Here is a 19,813-nt window from a genome sequence, read left to right on the forward strand (position 1 = left end):
GTCTCCCTCAATGTGGATGATATCCTGTGTAAGGGCATCCAAAACAGGCTTCTACCCCGACTCAGGGGTCTCGGTTCTGAATGACATCAGAACTACTCAGAATGGTTTCTTCTGGCCTAAGTAAACATAACAAAGAGGAAGTGCACATCCCAGAAAAACTGAATTGGGTGAGGATGATTATCCTGCAGCATGCGTTTTAGAGTGAGGTGAGCACTCAATTCCAAACTGAAGAAGAGAGTGCTTGAGTGAATATAAAAGTAATAGAAAGTGGTTTGCCTCAGTAAACACAAGTGATAAATCTGTATTTGTTATTATTATCAGAGAAAAACATGGATCCATCCCACTATATTCACTGATAACTGTTTCTTATAACTGTAGTTCAGGAAATTTCTAAGAAGTCAAGGTTTCAACTATATTTTATGTGTTCAAATGCTATCACTCACTATTTGTGATCTTAAGACAGTTAACTTACTGGTTCCTCAGCTTATCTGCTGAATGGATAGTATTATGACATTTAATATCCACTGGTTGTTATGAGATTAAATATTGTCATAGGACAGAAATACATGCATGTGGCTACACACACCACACACGTAAGCCCTCTACCACTGTTACCATCAGAAAGGCTCCTCTGTCATATTTGTCTCACTTGAAAACTTGCATTAATTTTAAGAACTTCCTTGAGAATGAAAATTGTTAAAATTGGCTAAGACATACTTTTTTTTTCTATTGGCTCATAAATTAACAATTTCATTTAAATGAATTCTAAAATAGTTTCAGTGAATTTGGAAGACATCCTTTTGAATTTGAATTGAATTGTGACCATCTTTGTACTATTGCTGTAGTAATTCATAGCCCTGTCACTATTTCAAAGAGGGAAGCAAATTGGGCATGGTGGCGCATGTCTGTAATCCTAACATTTTCCAACCAGAGCCAGCAGGTTTTTTGACACAAGATTCAGGCCAGCCTTGGCTACAAAATGAGGGCCTCTCTCAAAGAACAAGCGGGCAAACACCCAATCCTAGAAAAAGTGGCCGTGTAGTAAAGAAATGTACATAGGAAGGGCAGTTTTGGAAGAAAAGTTCCTTTGAACATTAAACAGGGCTCATACCTGTAGACGACATGCTATCTTTCAACTGGGAAACTGGAATTCCTCCCTACAATTGCCATCCTTCATTCCTTTCTCTTTCCCAAAGTCCAATATTCCTTGACAATAAACGAAACATGAGAGGATTTAGATCTGCTTAGAAACCAATGGGAACAATCCAACGGCTAATTTTGACAGGTGCAAACTGCATATTTTTGGTAAACAGAGAATGCAAAGAAATGATATCCAACCAAATAAAGTAAATCCTTTAATCATAGGTTCTACCACAGGTGTTTCACATTTCACAGAGCCTAAGTGTGGAAGATAAGCAAACAGGTTGGGAGGTGATAGAGAGGCTTAGATAAAAAATTTAAAGGACTAACATGACATGAAGGCTGCAAAACTGTACAGTGTGTTTCCCAGGACAATTAGACTAAGTTATTGCCCTGTGGCAGTTTACCGAACACTTAGTTTCTTTTTAGCTTATTCAACAATTTTCATTCTTAGTTCAATCTAATTGGTGAAAGCACTTAGTTTGTATCTAAGTGATCATAAGGTTGAATACTATTCAAACATTTAACTTTTAAAGCTTTCCTTTAAGAATTAATCCATTTTTCTCTTGGTAGTTAACCTATAATACCTATTTTACAGTTCTTTATATATAAGGACTTTATATATAAATGCTGTTTTCTCCAGTCTGCAGCATAGTCAGTATTTGGCTCGGCTCCTTTTCAAAACCACCAGAGCAGAGTTACTTGCTTTTTACAGTGTTATTTTTGCTTGCTGGGACATTGGCTTTTGCTACATTGACACCTGTTATTCATTCAGACCTTATTTAATTACTTAGCATCTATTTGATCATAAAAAATATTAGCCACATATTTGCCTCAAATAAATTACAAAAGTATGTCAAAATAAAGCATTTAAAGAAAAACTGCCTGTTTCTGTTTGCCTGGTATGCCTGGTGTAGCACAGACCTAAGCTAAAGGATACACTTCCAAAGATAGCCAGGAGGGTAGTATGAGCAATTCAGACAAAACAAGGTGACGCTCATTCAGTAGTAATGATAACTAATATTCTAGTTGATTTGAAATCATCTATCAAGTAGATATCCTGAGGAAAGTAGTTGCTGGTGTAAATATTCTAGCTAACGATAAAAATCAATGACTTAGGGCTTTACTAGTCTAAAAGCACCAAGTTTTCAGTTGCAGAGTTCAGGGTTTTAAGACATTTTGTGAAATCTACTTTCTTGAAATCCTTCTGACCTTTATTCCTTAGATGATCCTGCTTCTGATTCTTTGGAATCAAGCAGTTCTAGGATCCCTCCGACAGGATTCCCTCTACAGTAGGCATCACTCCCAACATATTTAACCATGGGTGAATTCTTGGGAAATTCTGAAGGACATTAGCACTATTATGGCATTTCCAAAATAAACTAACAAAAATATTCTATTATAATAGAAAATTCAATTGCAGTTCTATGTAGATTAAAAAAATCCAAGCCAATATTTAACTGTTGCTTAGAGATGATTTCAGACCTGCTTATGGAATCATTTACTCACATGCAAAAACTTATCCAAGTCAAGGACTATGCAAAAATGCTTCGGTTGAATACAGCTTGATATAACTAATGGTGTCTTGGTCAAAACTGCCACCTTGCCTGTCACCTGTCCTGACATATTGTTACTCTAGGATAGCTGTTGAGATCTAAGATGTACACAGGCGGTGGGCACTGACCCCAGGCTGTCTCATAACTGACACTATATGGTAACAGTTTCTCAGAAACTGCTTTGGCTAGCTGTGGGTCATTCAGCATAGCAACCCTTCTTTCTGCTAGGGTGCTGGGATCCTCCTGTTTGGCTACTAAGCAGTGTCCTCTGCAAGTCTGACACATTTCCACTTGTAACTGTAGGCTGTGGGCTCCCCCTTTCATCTCTCAGCGCCTTCTACTTTTGGTGGTCAGTTCTTCAATGCTGGGTTTTCCCAGTTTTATGGCAGTTTTGTTGTTGCTGTTTGTTTTGTTTCTATCTGAAAGGGAATTTACATAGCCAGGTTCCCTTTAAACAATCTTAAAGTATGCTTTGATGACAGTACCTAACAATCACTAACTAAAGGACCAAAATATTACCTCCAATGCAAAAACATCTGAAAAATAGCAGTAATTCCACAGAAATCAGGGATTTAAGAAAGCATTTGGGATTTTTCAAGTTCCACATGACCAGACAGTAAATGCAGGCTTTGAGAAGAGAGAGAAATACTCATATTTCTACCAAGTAGGCACTACACACCAACTCCCCAAAACCATTTTCAATAATAAGTTCCACACAGACACAATAAACTATCACATCATGGTCTTTTTATTTAATTTTAAAAAATCATTCTTAGTGCAGAGTTTTAGCAAAAAATTACATATGTATATATTTCCTAGATTTAGCAACTTCTATAAAATGTTTTAGGACATTAGATACTAATAGTAGGCCTGCAAAAGCTAGTTTTAAAGTAGATAACAGAGGATAAGTGCTCTGCAGACACATCAGCTTTGTAGTATTACTGCAGTTAAGTTGTATAGCTTTGGGCCAGATGTGCAGCTCATGCTTGTAATTCCAGCACTCAAAATGCAGAAGCAGAATTTCTCTAAGTTCAGGCCAATCTGGGCGATATAGTAAGTTTTGAACCAGTCTAGGCTACAAACAGTAGTAAGACTGTTTAAAAAGTTTTACCATTCATGAACAATAAGTTAATATGTAACAATGCTTAAAAGAAAAACAAAAACCAGCTCTTTAGGAGCCATCAAGTTTCTGATATGCTTCTTGAATGAATGCTGCCATGTTCTTCACTGGGGCTGAACTATGAAGAACATCCAAGTCCTTCAGAAGAGCATTCTGGTTTGGAATTAGTGCCAAAATTTCTTTCTGTGGGTAAGACAGTACAATTAACTTTAGCATTTTATGATGAAAAGTATCAATGTCTGTCATTTTGGAGACATTTATTGAAATCTTAAGTGGCCACCATCCAACATTTACACAGTATCAAGGAACTCTCTGGAAAACAAATTATGAGAGTATAGATTAATGACATACTGCAGTGCTAGTTTTTAAAGAGCTGTATGTCATTGTTAAAAGTAAAAAATTAGAGATACAGTTTTGACTATACAGGCACGTAAAAACATATAAAGGAGTAAGATGTAAAATTACTTATTTCTATCAGTACTTTACAACAATGGCACATCTGTGCAATGCAATGTTTTATACAAACTGATAGGAATGAGTCTTTATCAATGGATAGAAAAGATGTTCAAATTATATGTCAACTCTCAACTGCTGCAAAACTTGGAAGTGTGCCCCGCACCTCACATGGGCAGCACAGCAGAAACGGCCCTGGATGTAGGAGTTGCAGGTGAGCTAGACCAGAGGGTATGAGTGCAGAAGAGCTGGCTCTGCCTCTTGTCTGATGGGCAGTGGTGCAGACACCATCCTACCCTCCCTCATCCTTCACTACCTATGGCATATAGGAGAACTGGCCCCAGGGTCATGAGAATGGGAGAACTAGCTAAGTCATGTAACACTTGGGAGAGTGGACCCTGCGCCTTACCTGGGTAGAACTGGCCCTGGGTGTGGGGGTTACTCTTGAGTTGGGAGTAAGGGAAGGAAAGTGGAAGAGAGGGAGAGCCAGTGCACTGAGCAGATCAGTATCTCTCAGGCTCAGATCCAGGGCTTTGAATTGGCCTACCCCAACATCTATCCCCTCAATGAACTGCTGGAGTGCACATGGGAGCTGGTTCTATAGATTCAAAACTACAGAATCTCCACAACACAGGGCAACAACAGGATATCCAAGATGAATCTCAGTGAGGTTCCAGTATTGATAGAGTAGCAGAAGCCAAAGGTACCAAACCAACCAGTCATTGCGACAAATGTTTGCAAGCAAAGAAGTGTGGGCAAAAGGGTATGCTATGGGATACACTGTGACATACTACACCTTCTACAAGGAGATTTTTTTTTTTTCTTCTCTGTTGGGGAAGGTTGCAAGGGTAGAGGGCAGGTATAAGGAGAGGGGGAGATGAGTGGAATTGGGATACATGATGTGAGGTTCACAAAGAACTAATAAAAAGTTAAAAAAAGATTGCCAAGTAAGAAAAGTAATTTGCCAAAAGTTTTATAACAGTATGAGTTTGGGATATGGTTTTATGAGTGTGTGCGTGTGTATCTGTGATATAGCCTGGCAATAGTCAGTATGGTAAATGTGTACTTACTTGAAGTATGGGTGCTTTAAGACTTTTCTCAGAGAGTTCTGGAAGAGCCAATACCTTATTACTAACGATGTTAAATTCCTAAATACAAACAGAAAGCTAGGGATTATTTCAGAAAGCTGACTTTGTTCACCTTACATACTCAAGTTATTTTGGTAACAGTTAACATTAAAAATTATAATTAAATACTAGCAATACGGTTTTAAACAATTACCTGTTTCACCTTCTGTTCTTCTTCCTTTACTTCATTTGTCAAAATTTGAACTTTGTTCTTTAGGCTCTGAATACTCTCAGTCACTGACTCTGTGGTCTTTACGATTTTGTCTATTTCTTCCTAAGGCAAAAAAGAAAGGTTACTGGCTTAAAGTAAATGTATTATAAATCAAACAGGAATATGCTGAGTGCAGACAAAGAACAACAGAAATAAACTTCTGGGCCATCATAGCTGCACTACGTTAAAGTGTGTCCTAGACATCATACCACCTCACTTGTGAATACTTCAATGCACAACTCTGAAGGACTTATGAAATATGTAAGATTAGTATACCACCTTAGTTAAAATCCTGGTAAGTTTACCCTTGTTCTCTTTCCTCTGATCATGGAGACCTTTTGAATGTCATACCTGCAGTAAAGCCAGGTCCTCTTCATTAGCTCTTTCCTGTGCTCTTTCCATTTTCAGCAGATTAGAAACATCAGTTGAATAGTTCAACTTTCTGGAAGGGACTTTCAGTGTTCCACACTGTTGCAGTAATCTTAAAAGAGAATACCATGTTGATTTTTGGGAAGATTATCTTTATTTTTTTTTTTTAAACAGTTTCATTTTTTCCCTTCTCCCATACTTGTATGGACTACAATATTCTTTACATGACCCCCACAATGGCTAACAGTGTTCCTCCCCAAAACATTTCTAATAAACCATCACCCAACTTTTCAACACATTAATAGTAATCTCAAATCATGGAATGCTAAGGCTACTTTACTAAAACATTGTTTTTAGTTTACACATTTTATAATATATTTTGAAATCAGAATTTCCTACTATTGTGTAAATACTTTTTAATCTACTACAGAATGTAAGCATGTCAGTTTAGTATGGATTGTTGGATAAGAGAAAGAATTCTACAAGTTTTAAATATGACCTCAAACCTTAACCTCTCACTTTAAAGAATGCAACTAATAAAAGGTAAATCCAAATGTTTTCAAAGATCACTGAGTTTTATACCTTAAGGCAGATAAGATAATGATCTCTTCATGTTTTGCTGTAGAGTACTAAGACATGGACTGTAGTCTATATTCTAATTGAAGTCTTAACTAATCTGTGTGATTCCACATTTCCAACAGACAGCAAAATAAGATTCTTAAACTAGATTCTTTAGCTTTATAAGAAATTGAGAATAAAATCATAATTGCTTCTGCCACAGTGTAATTTTTTTTTTTTCTAAAAATTCTACTTATGTTGAACACCTCCCCAAAGTGCTTAAAATGTTCTAAAATCTAAACCAGTTTTGGTGCCAAACTGATACCATGAATGGAAAATTCACCATCATAAAATACTGACTCATGAGTGTCAAGAATTTGTAAAATGAGCTCAGCAAGAAAAGGCCCTTAGCAAGCATGTCTGATGACCTGAGTTCAATCTCTGGAACACAAGGTAGGAGAGAACCAATTCCTCAAAGTATATGTGCACATACACATACACAAATAACAACAGTTTTAAAGAAACAATGCATAAAACCTAGCTGAGTGACAAATGACACTTGTCTTACTGTACACTGGTGACCTTATAAACATGCAATGGTTTGGATGTGAATCCACCAGAATGCCTACCGAAAGTCCAGGAGTTTCTATTTTAATTCTCCATGGTTCTCCCCTCATGGACTTCTTCCCTGGAACTCTCTTGCTTATGAGGCTGGGCATTCTTGGAACTTTCAAGGCCAGCACATGGACTGGCAGGAGTCTCCCTACTGTGTTTCATATCTCAACAACTCTGGGCAGCCTCTGCATGATAGCAGTAGGACCCAGCCATCCATAAGACAAGATGAAGCACTGTGTGAAGAGCAAGAGCTGGAGTAGGCTTCAGATGTTGAAGCAGAATGTGACCTGATCAATATGGAAATCACCAAGAGTTCAGCAAGTACTTTGCAGAGACCACAGAGAATAACAGAGAAGAGAGTGGCAGCAACAGCGGCAGCTAGACATGGACTGACTGCCTGGATGACTAAGTGAATGCCTGTCAATGCCAATCATGGCCTGTACTACAACTACCAATGGTCAGTAGAGCTCCCATCTGAGAAGCTTGGGGAGAGGCACCAAGCCAAGATGAAGTGCTTGTATGGGGACAGTGTCCCAAGATCCTGGCCATGGAAGCTGCTGTGCAGCTGAGCTTTGACAAGGATTGTGACAGAAAGCAGCCAAAATACTGACCTTTGGATGCAATCTGTCAGCCACTTAGAGTCTGTCAGCAGGAGATATTCTGTTGCCAACACAAGGAAGGCTCACTTATCATAAAGTGATAATCAAGTGCATTGCACTGGCTCTTGGTTGTCTCTTTTAACAGAGTCCAATTCATTGAAAAATATTGCCCAGAGATACTGCCTGGTGATTTGCATTTTTAATTTCCTTTTTTAATGTTCCTGAATGACATAAAAGCCTTAAGTCACACATCATATATTCTTTTTTCCTTTGAGACCACTCCTCATATAGCCCAAGCTAGCCACAAAATCACAAATCCTTCTGCATCCACCTTCCAAATGCTAGCTTATAGGTGTACACCCCACACTGGGCTCCTATCCACACATTCTCTCTGACTGTCACCACTTGATCCCTCTGAAAATGATGCATGTGTACACAGTAAGACAAGTGTCATTTGTCACTCAGCTAGGGATCAGCCTGTGTGCTCTATATAAAACCCGAGAGTAAATTATTTGATTTTACCACATCATGTTGTCTATGTCATGCTGCCTAACCCTGTCTTTATAGCCTAAAAACAGCCATTGATCCTGAGTAAACACATAGATGTGACTGCGTTCTAATAAAACTTTATTTGTAAATAACTAACTAAATAAATGTGTAGACAGTGAAATTAGAAAATGGAACATGAAGAGATAAAGAAGAGGTCTTGGGGGAAAGGATGCAATGAAATAAAAGTGATAAAGACAGAGGTGGGAGAAACAAGAATGAAAAATAAAATACTACAAAACAAACACACACACACACACACACAGAGAGAGAGAGAGAGAGAGAGGTGCGTGAGACATTGCTTTGGTATATGAACCTAAAAATTAAAAGTTACAGACATAAAATAGGAAAGCAGTAAATTAGTTCCACATGAAGAGAACACCTACTAGCTAAACGTATTTTTTTGATAACACAGGGTGATCAATATGTACTTTATTATCTTTCCTACACTATTTGGCCTATATTAAAAAGGACTAGCTCTTTGTTCATTAGTGATGTTTTTCTCTTCTGGATATGATCATGGTCCTTCACTATTAGGCTATAACTAGTAACTGCTCTAAGAGCTGAATTCCAGTTCTTTAACTTATCCACTTTGCTCATCAAATTTCTACATCTGCCCCACCTCAAACCATGCCACTCTTTCTACAGAGAATCATTCTTGAGAATTATGCTCAAGGGACCCATCCACGTGAAAAGAACCAAACCACACACATTTCTTTTAAATTGGAAGGTGTATAAGAAGTTGTATACTAAGAGAAAAGTGTTCATTCCAAACACCAGTGTTGGTGTGGCTTTCAAGAGCATTTTAAATGTAGCCTCTAGCTAAGTGAGGTGTCGCAAACTTGTAATCTCATTACTCAAGAAGGCAGAGACAGGGGGAATCTCTGTGAGTTCGCGGCCAGCCTGGTCTACAAAGCAAGTCCAGGATGGCCAAGGCTACACAAGAGAAACCCTATCACACACAAAAAAAAAGCAATAACAAAAAAGGAGCCTCCATTAGTGATGAACCACAAAATTAGGAGCAGTTTCTGGAGAAATTGTACTTATTGCTGGTGTAAGTAACTGAGTAATACAATATGATGCTGTGTAGGCTAGTTTTATAACAATTGACACGAACTAATAGTCTTTTTACAAGATAGAACCTCAACTGAAAAAAAACGTATCCAGTCTCCACCAGATTGGCTTGTGGGTGCATTTTCTTGACTGACAATTGATGTAGGAGGGGCCAGCTAATTGTGGGGAAGGCCAGCCTGGGCATGTGGTCTTGGGTGCTAGAAGCACAGATTGAGCCTGCCACGAGGAGTAAACCAATATGCACTGTTCCTTCATGGCTTCTGCTGTAGTTTTTGCCTCCAGGTTTCTGCCCTGGCTTCCCTCAGTGATCAACTATAAGCTGTAAGGTGAAGCAAACTATTTCCTTTCCAGGTTGCTTTGGTCCTAATGTTTTACCACAGCAAAAGAAAACATAATTAAGACTAAAATGAAGGAAAACAATAGTCTGTAACAATAAACAACAGTAATGGAAAATGTAAGAGAAATTCAGAGCTGTGAACTCTTTAAGTTGTTAAAATTAAAGTGTAAAGGAGTTAAAGTTGTCAAGTAGTTTTAAAATACTGACAGAAAACAGAGTTGTAAAATGTAACAATAAAAGTTACATGACGACCATGTTTTTTGGAATACATTTTCTGAAACTTAATAAGTATGTATTTTCAAACTTTTTAAAAAGTTTGTTTCTTTTTAAAAAGTACTGAAAAGTATATTCCACAAAAATCTATTTTAGAACATAGGAACAAATCACACTTTAAAAATAATTATAATTTAATCATTTCCAATTGTATATTACCTTTCCTTTAAGTAGTTAAGATGATACTGAACTTGTGTCTTTCTTTTAATGTTTTTGTTTAAAACTTCTCTGTTGGGGGAAAAAAAAAAGAGATTGCCTAAAATTACTTTGAAAAATAATATAATCTACATTTCAAAGATTTTTCTTATTTCTTTAACTTTTTCTCCTCCCCTCCTTTCCTCACAGTCTCTTCCTACCACCTCCCCCACCCCATTCACTCCAGTTTCTCTTCAGAAAAGGGCAGGCCTCTCATGATCAACCAGCCATGGCATATCAAGTTTCAGCAAGACTAGGCACCTCCTTTCTTATTAAGGCTGGCCAAGGCAACCCAATCGGAGGAAATGGTCTCAAAAGCAGATAACAGAGTCAGAGACAGCCCCTGCTACCACTGTTAGGAGTCCCAAGGAAGCTCAATCTATACAACTGTAACATGTGCATGGGGCCTAGGTCAGTCCCCTGAAGGCTCCATGATTGACAATTCAGTCTCTGTGAGCCCCTACAAACCCAGATTAGTTAATTCTGTGGGTTTATTAGATACATTTTTAAACAATACAACTTACCTTTAATTGAAATTCATGATACTAAGATTTTTAGTATTGTGTATCTATGTTTTTATTGTTATTGGTGTCTATTAATACAAAATAGTGGCTTTCATTTTGACATTTATATACATACACACACACAGTATTTCATAGCATTTCTCCATTACATACAAAATACTTTAAGCAGAACAATGACATTTTCTTTGAAACAAATTGTATCTTAATAAATCATGTTAAACTTTTTTGATACAGTTATATTCTATGAGGAAACATTTTTCTCTTTGTTTCTTTGTATTGTGTATAAGATGATAGTTTCATAGAAAGTGTTATCATGAACATAATTTCTGAAGAATCAACACTGACAGACAATTTAAAAGTTTTGTAGACTGCAAATCAATCCACACAGATTTGACTTTTACTTCACTGATAGAATTGCAAGTTTCTACAATTAAGAAAACCTTATTTTTGTTAGGCTAATGACAATCACAAATCATTGAGCAACTTTTTTTGAAACAGAAAAAGTTTACTGCCTTAAAATAGTGTCACGGGTCCAATCTGCTATGTCTGCCACTGGCATATGTGCTGAACATATGGTCTTCAGTTGGGAATTTTAGGAGACAGTGACTGGCTGGTGGATATGTAGGGCAATGGGGTATGATTTAAGTGACACCTGGCCCCTGCTTCCAGTCTTGTGCTCTGCTCCCACTGTCATGATGTTCTGCCTCCCTAGCGCTCAGAAATACTGGAGCTCAGAATTATGCATCACACCTTCTCAAATAATCTCTCTGCTATTTAAGATGTGTATATTAGCCATTCTTTCACCTCTATGAAAAAGATATATAGTAAACTTAGAAAAAAAATGTAAATAGTAAAAACCTAAGTAGGCGTCAAGAGTTGAAAAAAAAAATCTTTAACTCACAGAATTACTGATTCCATCACACTTCGCAAATACTCTTCAGTATTTTTCGGAAGAGGTTGCCAGGTTGTTCTCTTATTGGATGTTATTTTTACTTGTTTTAGATTAGATTTTGCTTGTCCTGTTCCTGGTAATATAAGAGAGTCTAATCAATCTAGATGTTTGCAGTTTTACTTAAAGAACAGTAATGGTATTATAAGACTAAAATAGTCTACTCTTTAATTCAGATCTTATTGAATCTAAAACACATCAGTTACTGAAAGATGAATTTCTTCATTGTGGTATACCTGATATACTATCAACTGAAACTGCAATATGAATACTTTTAAATAATTGACTTGTTATTAAAATTTGCTTATTAAAAATGACCTGAATGCTTAAGAATTTCAGTAAAATATGGAAAAACAATTTCTACCAAACACTGAAAAGATAGAACAAGCTAGAAATAGACACTGACTGGTATAGATAAATACCAGTAAATAAATAAAGACTGATATATCTTTATATCAGAGATAAATAATTCATGGTGGACAACAATGATTCATTTCTAGTCTCATCAATATTGCAGGTAAACCTCATCAGTGTTTGCTAGAAGTTAAATAAAAACAGTTCTACTTAAAAAAAAAGATAAGCAACAAGAGACAATACTGGTTTCACAAAGATTATGTAAGGAAAAGGGGGATGTTATTATGCAAATTACAGAAGTACAGAAATACAAAAGAAAAAAACATGGCACCCTCAGAAATAGAAACCAAAACACTATCTACACTGATAGGTAGAGTCTGCTTACATGTAAGTGATGTTTAAGAAAGCACAAATACGTCAAACTAATTAACCTGGAAAAGCTTAAGCTGGTGACTTTTAAGTTTTCTGTACAGCACTGGCAGAACTGAAAGCACAGGTATCTTCAAGAGAAAGTTCTGTCTTTATAGCAGAGATTAGTAATTCAGAGTTGGGGACAATGATTGCCTTCTGGTTCCTTTCAACGTGGCAGATAAATCTCTATATATTTGCTAGAAGAATTAAATACTGAGGCTGTGGCTGCTTATAACCACCTATTACTATTGAAGAACTTATAACCAAGATCCTGAAAATTTTGTCATGAAAATCAGTAGAAGACATTTTAAACAAGACATATAAGAATAATACCTTTAGAGGATCGACGTGCTGAATGACTTTTATTCCTTTTTGCTGTGTTTCCAACCTAGAGCCATACAAAAAACAGAGATGCCTTTGCAACACATTTTATAATATATACTCCAAGCAAAGAATGCACTAATGTATATAATATGAATTACAATTTGTGGTAAAACTGACTTTTAGCCTTTTTAAGGAAGCAGATTATATTTCTAATCAAAGAGAGCTAAATAATACATTTGATATTTCATTACCTCATTCTCTGGCAAATCCACTTCCTTATCAGCTCTTTGTTTTGAATTTCTTTTTAATTGTTGAGATTTTTTCTTAGAATAATTTGCTTTACCAGACATCTCGATCTAAACCAATTACAATGATACATAGTCTACAATGGTGAAAAAAATAGAGAAAAACGATAAAGGCTTGTACAATTTTTTGTTGAAAGACTGCATTTAAAAATATTTTATTCATTCTTCTCTCATACAATACATGCCAACTGTGGTTTCTTCTCCCATTCTTCCAAGTTGCCATCTCCAGGCCCCTCTCCCCCATCCACTCATCCTGTTTCACATCACAACTGAGTAGGCCTCCCAGTGATATGAACTGAACATGGTAGCACAGGATGTAATAAGAGTAGGCACAAACCCTCATATGAAGGCGACTGAGGCAACCTAGTAGGAGAAAAAGGGTCCCAAGAGCAAGCAAAAGAGCCAGAAATAGCTCTACTCCCACTTTTAGGAGTTCCACAAAAACACCAAGCTTAACAACCATAATATATATGCAGAAGACCTAGACTCATGAAGGCTCTGTGATTGCTGCTTCAGTCCCTGGGAGGCTCTATGAGCCCTGCTTAGTTGATTCGGTGGAACATGTTCATCTGGTGTTCTTGACCCCTCTGGCTCCTACTATCCTTCCTCCCCTACTCTTCTGAGGGTTCTCCAAGCTCCACCTGATATTTGGCTGTGAGTTTCTGAATCTGGTCATATCAGCTGCCAGAGCAAGCCAAAAATATTACATTTTAATTATTCTAAACTAGGCTTTCAGAATTTGGGAAAACATCTTATGTTTTAAAAACATTTAATTATGTTAAAAAAATAACCTTGGGGCTGGAGATGTAGTTCAGTTGGTCGAAGGCTTATCTAAAATGCATAAAACCTACAGCACATTGTACATCTAGCTTGGTGGGCATGTCTGTAATTTCAGCACTCAGGAGTAGAATCAGGAAGACTGTAAGTTTAAGACCATCTTCAGTTACAGAGTGAGTTTGAGGCAGGCCTTTGACAAGATAAATGAGACCTTATCTCAAGCAAACAAATAAAAACCTTCGGCTCTTGGGAGCTGGAGAGATGGCTCAGCAGTTAAGAGCACTGACTGCTCTTCCTAGATGACCTGGGTTCAATTCCTAGCACCCACATAGCAGCTCACAACTGTCTTTAATTGTAGTTCCAGGGTATCTGACACCCTCACACATACATTCAGGTAGAACACCAATGCACATAAAATATTTAACTTTCTATGTAAGAAAACAAACAAAAATAAAAACAATAGCAAAAAGAACTCCTGTGGCTCTCATTAGTAAAAGAATCGTAATTTATTTTCACTCTTTAAAATGGCTAGCACTTGCATGGTTTCAGAAAAATCATTTTAAAGATGCTTTTGAATTTTTATACTCCTATATGCAATATCATCTCAATGTTTAAATTCACAAGGAGAACATATAAAATGGACACAGGCCATGTCAGTTTAGAACATTATTGGATTTTAAGTAATAGATTCACCATAACTCAATTTATGGCAAAGATGAAAAAAGAAAAGCTTTAGGCTTGTATTATCATCCCACACTGTGAATAGTAATGTGAAAGACTGCTCCTCATGAGGAGTTAGGTTGTGCCTATAGGGACTATGTGAATTGTGATAAGGTTACAGAAGCATGCTGATTACTTGGTGCTCTTGTGAAGTTACAAAACAGATATGGGGATGATGATGGAGGTAGCAGTCTTAACATTTACAATAATTTCTTTTCTCTAGTAGATCTTTATAATAAAAAAAAAAAGAAAAAAGAGGAATGAGTTACGTATTTCTGAATTTTATGAGTGGATAGGTTATAAATTAAGTATAGTTTAAAAAAGTATATATATACATTATTTGTTTTAATTCATACATATATCTACTAAATTTGTCACCATTTTCTTTCTAAACTCTACAGATTTATTGCTTTTAACTTTTATTTATTTTTATGGCTAAGTGCTTTACCTGCATGCAGCCTGTGAACCATAAGCATGCCTGGTGGTCCTAGAGGCCAGAGAATACAGATCCTCTGGAACCAGTTAGAGATGGTTGTAAGCTAGCATGTGTGTGTTGGGAGTTAAGCCTGGGTCCTCTGAAGAACAGCAAGTGTCGAGTCTTTTAAAAAGATCGAGTAATGTAGCACATTACTCAATGCCCAGTCTTACTTTTTTAACTTCTTTCAGTTAAAAAAATACCAAATCGCACAACTCAATGACTTCTACTCAAACACCAACTCACACTGAGTCATGTTTACTTGTGAACCTCTCCCAGAACTGACATTAAAGCAGTTCATGTTCACTAAAAGAGCATCTATGTGAGAGGGAAATTGCAGGCTGAGATCTTTAGTTTAAAATGGTATGAATTCTTTCTCACTACTGTTACAGGAATATAGGGTCAATGCCAATCTGTTATATCACAGTAGAATCTGCAGCTGCTTGAAAAGTACAATGCGAGAGAAGTGATTCTGTTCTGGCACATTGCTTAAACAGAAAGACATCTGCAGTGTCTACTTTCTTGTGCTCTGAAACAGCTGCTCTTGGAACCCAGTCACCAAGAGAAAGGTCAACATGAAGAGCAACTGAACTCTTGGCTCTAAGCTCTAACTCTAAGCTCTCAGAACCACTTTGCCAGTTGGGTGCATGTGCCTGAGCCAATGTATCTTCAACCATATAGTCAGGCCTACTAAGTCATTTACAATCCTAAACTTCAGAACAAAATACATTAAATATTCACTTAATATGTATAACACTCTTTACTTTGACATGTACAGTCCTTAAGGCTCTAACCCTACTCAATTTCCCACTGATTAAATAGCACCAATATCAGGTATCTGCAATGCTGAAATGGAATTACAGGATACATAAAACTCCTAGATCAGTCCATGAGACAGACATTGTAAGAATATAAACACGAGTCATGGTTTCTATCCCGCTGGGACAATTTCAGTATAAATTAAAAAGGAAAAAAAAGGAAGGAAGAAAGAGAGAATTCCTTACTGTTCCCAGATACCTAGGAAATCACAGCTTAATAGTGGGTTGAAAACAAGGACGGTGCATGGAGATAACTTAGAACCCCTGTACAGAAGTAGCCCATGGCAGCAAAATGTCCAAGGGGGTTATCGAATAAATAGGACCAGGGACCGTCTCTGATATGATTATAGGCTGGCTCTTTCATCATCTCAGCCTGAGAGGGGAGCAGCCTTAACGGTCCACAGAGGAAGACAATGAAGCCAGTTCTGATGAGGCCTGATAGATTAGTTTCAGATGGAAGGGGAGGAGGACCTCCCCTATCATTGGACTGGGGGAGTAGTATAGGAGAAGAAGAGGGAGAGAGGGTGGGATTGGGAGGGGATGGTGAAGGGGCTACAGCTGGGATACAAAGTGAATAAACTGTAATTAATAAAAGTAAAATAAAAATTAAAAAATTGTGGGTTGATAGACACAGATATAAAAACAATTACTATGTAAGATAAACTAAATGCAATCAAACTGAATTGTGGGCAGGTGTGGGGATATCTTTGGAATATTAGCTAGGAAAAAGAAAGTACTTAAATGAAATCAGCATAAGTTGTATGATAGCTCAAAGAACAGTGGTTTGCTTTGCTTCAAATCCTTTTAGACATGGATATTTATGGGAGGAGTGTAAAAAAGGAGCGAGGCACCTTTTTTTTTTTTTTTTTTTTTTTTTGGTTGTTGGTTTTCTTTGCTGGTCTGTTGACACTAGTTAAGCTGATTTATCTCAATTTAAGCCTTTATCTGTGAACCACAAACTAGAACGAACTTTGGCGAGAGTCGGTCGCTCCCGGACGGGTTATACAGAGCTCCAAGAACGAGAAACCCGGAGGGTCAGGAGGAATATGAACTGGGGGATGGATGTTTTCACTCCTCCCTGGAGAATCCAGTATCTCAAGCCGCTCCCCAAGGTGGCAGAGACCTAGTCGGACATTACACATTGCCCGTCAAAAAAAAAAAAATAAATAAATGAAACAAACCCACAAAAGCTAACCCTAAAAGTACCAACAGAGTTTACCACAACGCGTGTGGTTTCATCCCCTTCTGGATCCGTCAGCCGCCTAAACGCTTCCTCGGCTCTTCCCTGTCTCTTCAAAATCCGCGCCTTAGTCTTTCCGCGCCCGAACAGCCGGAAGAGAAAAGAAAAACAACTACCAAGACCCGGGAACCGGAAGTAGCTGTTTGGAAAACTGACACTCTTAGCAGGAGGCCGCTCCCGGCGTGTCCTACGTCATCAGAAGCGCGCCCGCGACGCCCGGCGGGGTTGGATTGGCCGGTCCGAGGGCGGAGTCGGCTACGCCCCCTGCTTAGACTGGTCCGCGAGTGGGAGCACCTGAGTGACCCGCGGGGGATCCGGGTTCCGCTCTGGGATCGGGGCGCGGCCTGTGCGTAGGCCTGTGTGCTGTGGAGCAGGTCTCGCAAGTCTCTCCCTTCCTGGGTTCGTTCATCTTTGCGCTCCCACCTCTCTGCCCTCCTCTCTTAGCCGCTTGCTGGTTCCTGAAGTTCGGGTGTTCACTTCAGCCGAATTCACGTTTTCGTGAGGCCGTTGGCTTGCGGGTGCAGAGCGCTGTGCCACAGCGCGGCAGCCTCGTGGCATCTTCCCTGGCTTTCCACGCAGGCGCAGGGCAGAGGTCACGGTAGTTAGGTAGAGGTGCGCTGGACCCACGCTTACTGGAGGCTCAGGTTGTTTCTAGGGTGCTTTTGCTAGAGGTGGTGGGACAAAAACCGCGACAGGAGGAAGAGATGAAAAAGGAAAAGCGGGCGTAATCTGACCCCAAAATAGGAATTTCTAACGTCTCAGCTTTGCCGTTCAGAAAGTGACACGTGGGTGTGTGATTTTTAAGCCACTTGCTGGTTTTCTTCCAATATAGTTTTGTGTTTAATGATTCCTTGGCCTTTAGTTCTCAAACTTCCTAATGTTCCTAACTCTTCAATACCTTGTATGTTGTGTTGACCCCGCCCCCAACCATAACAATTATTTCCTTGCCACTTCATAACTAATTTTGCTATTTTTTATGAATCGTAAAGGGAATATTTTTGGCGGTAGAGGTTTGCGAAAAGATTCCCAGCCCACGGCTTTAGGCTAAAAGTTCCTTTGTCTTAATAACTGTAACGCTCTTTGTAGTCATAACCTCTGCATATCGAACAGTGGGAGGGGTTAGCCATTCCAGAATGTTACCTTGGAGCCATGTGTAAACAGACTTAAGACTTATTTTTGTTTCCAAATATTTTTTAACTTGGTTTTTGGAAAGATTTTCTCGTGTAATTCTGGTTGTCCTGGAACACTTGCTGTAGAACTTGGCCTAAAACTTAGAAATTCATTTGCCTCTGTCTCCCAAGAGCACTGAGATTAAAGGTTCTCAGTCTTAAATTACTTTTTTTCTGGAGATGTGAGGATGGCCTTCATTACTTTACGTTAACACATCTAATCTTTAACAAACTTAGATATTGCTTCTTTGAATGCTTGAAGCTTTTATTTTTTAATGGCTGTTCAAAGAAACTGTAGAAGTCCTGTTACCATTAACAGTAATGTTACGTGATGTGTGTATACATGTGTGTATGTATTTGAGATAGAGTTTTACTATGTAGCTCTGACTGTACTGAAACTCCCCATGTAGACCAGGCTTGAATTCATGGCTTGACTTGAATTCACGGAGATCCAACTGCCTCTCTGCCTTCTAAGTGCTTGTTTCAAAGGCACTATGCCTGGATAGTATTGTTATTTTCAAGTGCTGTTTCAGCTTTCACTAATTTGGCTTTGACTTTTCAGGAAATCTGTCCTAGATGGAACCCTGTTTTATCATTTGTTCAGAGTGAAAAAAGATTGATTTTATCATTTGTTCAGAGTGAAAAAAGATTGATTAAAATTTTGTTGGAAATGGGTATGCTTCCTGTATTTAATCTAGTTTCATTTTTCAAATTCCTTTTAATGTTATGCATCACAGCAGGAGTGAAGTTGTAAGCTTATTGTATATTGTTCCCTTTTTAGGCCTGCCAAATCTAAGTGGCTTGAAATAAAAATGGATAGCAACTCTCTTGAATTTAATAGGTGAAAAATTACAAAAGCTTTAAAAAATGGGTATTGTTTTTGTTGTAGTTATGTTTATATTCTGTTCTGTAACTTAAAAAAAAAACCTAGTTGAGTATATTACATTTACAGGGATGTATTCCAACTCGTATTTATTTGAACCTGGTGCCATTAATAGAAACTATGCTCAACCTTTTTTTTTTTTTTTTTGGGAGGGGGCGTTGAGACAAGGTTTCTCTGTGTAGCCTTGGCCATTGGCTGTTCTGGACTCACTTTGTAGAACAGGCCGGCCTGATAACTCACAGAGATTGCCTGCCTCAGCCTCACTGAGTGCTTGGATTAAAGGCATGCATCGCCATGCCCGGCTACTCAACTAACTTTTAAATTAATGAAAAATACTTAGAGAAAGCACACACAATGGTAATTGCACAGAGTAATAATCTCCACAAACGTAATATAATCATAAAGTTATATAACATCAACATAATTTATGTCTGGATCACACAGTACCCTAAAAGCTTCCTTTTTTTTTTTTTTTAAAGATATTTATTTATTTATTTAGTGTAAATGGTGTTCTATCTGCATGTTTGTCTGGATGCTAGAATTGGGCATCAGATCCTATAGATGGTTGTGAACCAGCATTTGATTGCAGGGAATTGAATTCAGGACCTTAGGTAGAGTAGACAGTGTTCTTAAACATGGAGCTGCTGCTGCTGCTTCTTCTCCTACTCCTTTTTTTTCCTCCTCCTTTTCT

At 38.0% G+C, this 19,813-nt stretch overlaps 2 protein-coding genes across 6 annotated transcripts in view; one reads left to right on the forward strand and one right to left on the reverse strand.

The window, feature by feature from the left end:
* Positions 1–3,446: 3,446 nt before the first annotated feature.
* Positions 3,447–17,319, reverse strand: Cenpq (centromere protein Q). Of its 3 annotated transcripts, none has more exons than XM_055612168.1 (9): positions 17,262–17,319; positions 12,987–13,117; positions 12,745–12,799; positions 11,599–11,722; positions 10,138–10,206; positions 5,959–6,088; positions 5,551–5,670; positions 5,340–5,417; positions 3,447–3,999 (listed from the first exon to the last, which is right to left on the reverse strand). In XM_055612168.1, exons 2-9 carry the CDS (start codon positions 13,083–13,085, stop codon positions 3,868–3,870), a joined length of 807 nt encoding a protein of 268 aa, XP_055468143.1. In that variant the 5' UTR covers positions 13,086–13,117; positions 17,262–17,319; the 3' UTR covers positions 3,447–3,867. The 3 variants fall into 3 exon arrangements, with proteins under 3 accessions (XP_055468143.1, XP_055468140.1, XP_055468142.1); XM_055612165.1 differs by lacking the exon at positions 17,262–17,319 and adding an exon at positions 17,050–17,209; XM_055612167.1 differs by lacking the exon at positions 17,262–17,319 and adding an exon at positions 17,037–17,209.
* A 37-nt stretch (positions 17,320–17,356) lies between these two features.
* The window catches only part of Mmut (methylmalonyl-CoA mutase), a 28,594-nt gene continuing 26,137 nt past the window's right edge, over positions 17,357–19,813 (forward strand). Inside the window, exon 1 of one of the 3 annotated variants that reach the window (XM_055612153.1) lies at positions 17,357–17,444. The gene's annotated coding sequence lies outside the window, so the exon portion shown is untranslated. Of the gene's footprint in view, positions 17,470–17,747; positions 17,860–19,813 lie in introns of those variants that run through there. The other 2 variants (XM_055612145.1, XM_055612162.1) reach the window with 2 other exon arrangements.

The sequence above is a fragment of the Psammomys obesus genome, unplaced genomic scaffold, assembly GCF_907164565.1.
Source record: "Psammomys obesus unplaced genomic scaffold, mPsaObe1.curated_primary_1811, whole genome shotgun sequence".
Classification (NCBI taxonomy): Eukaryota; Metazoa; Chordata; class Mammalia; order Rodentia; family Muridae; genus Psammomys; species Psammomys obesus.

What these genes read in the sequence shown, in the direction of transcription:
- Cenpq (XM_055612168.1), bottom strand. Translation starts at nt 13,085, where the DNA reads ATGTCTGGTAAAGCAAATTATTCTAAGAAAAAATCTCAACAATTAAAA. An exon ending in CTTAACTACTTAAAGGAAAG is followed by an intron (nt 6,089 to 10,137) that starts GTAATATACAAT and finishes TTCTCTTTTAAG; the next exon opens with ATTACTGCAACAGTGTGGAA. An exon ending in AGGACCTGGCTTTACTGCAG is followed by an intron (nt 5,671 to 5,958) that starts GTATGACATTCA and finishes TTTTTGCCTTAG; the next exon opens with GAAGAAATAGACAAAATCGT.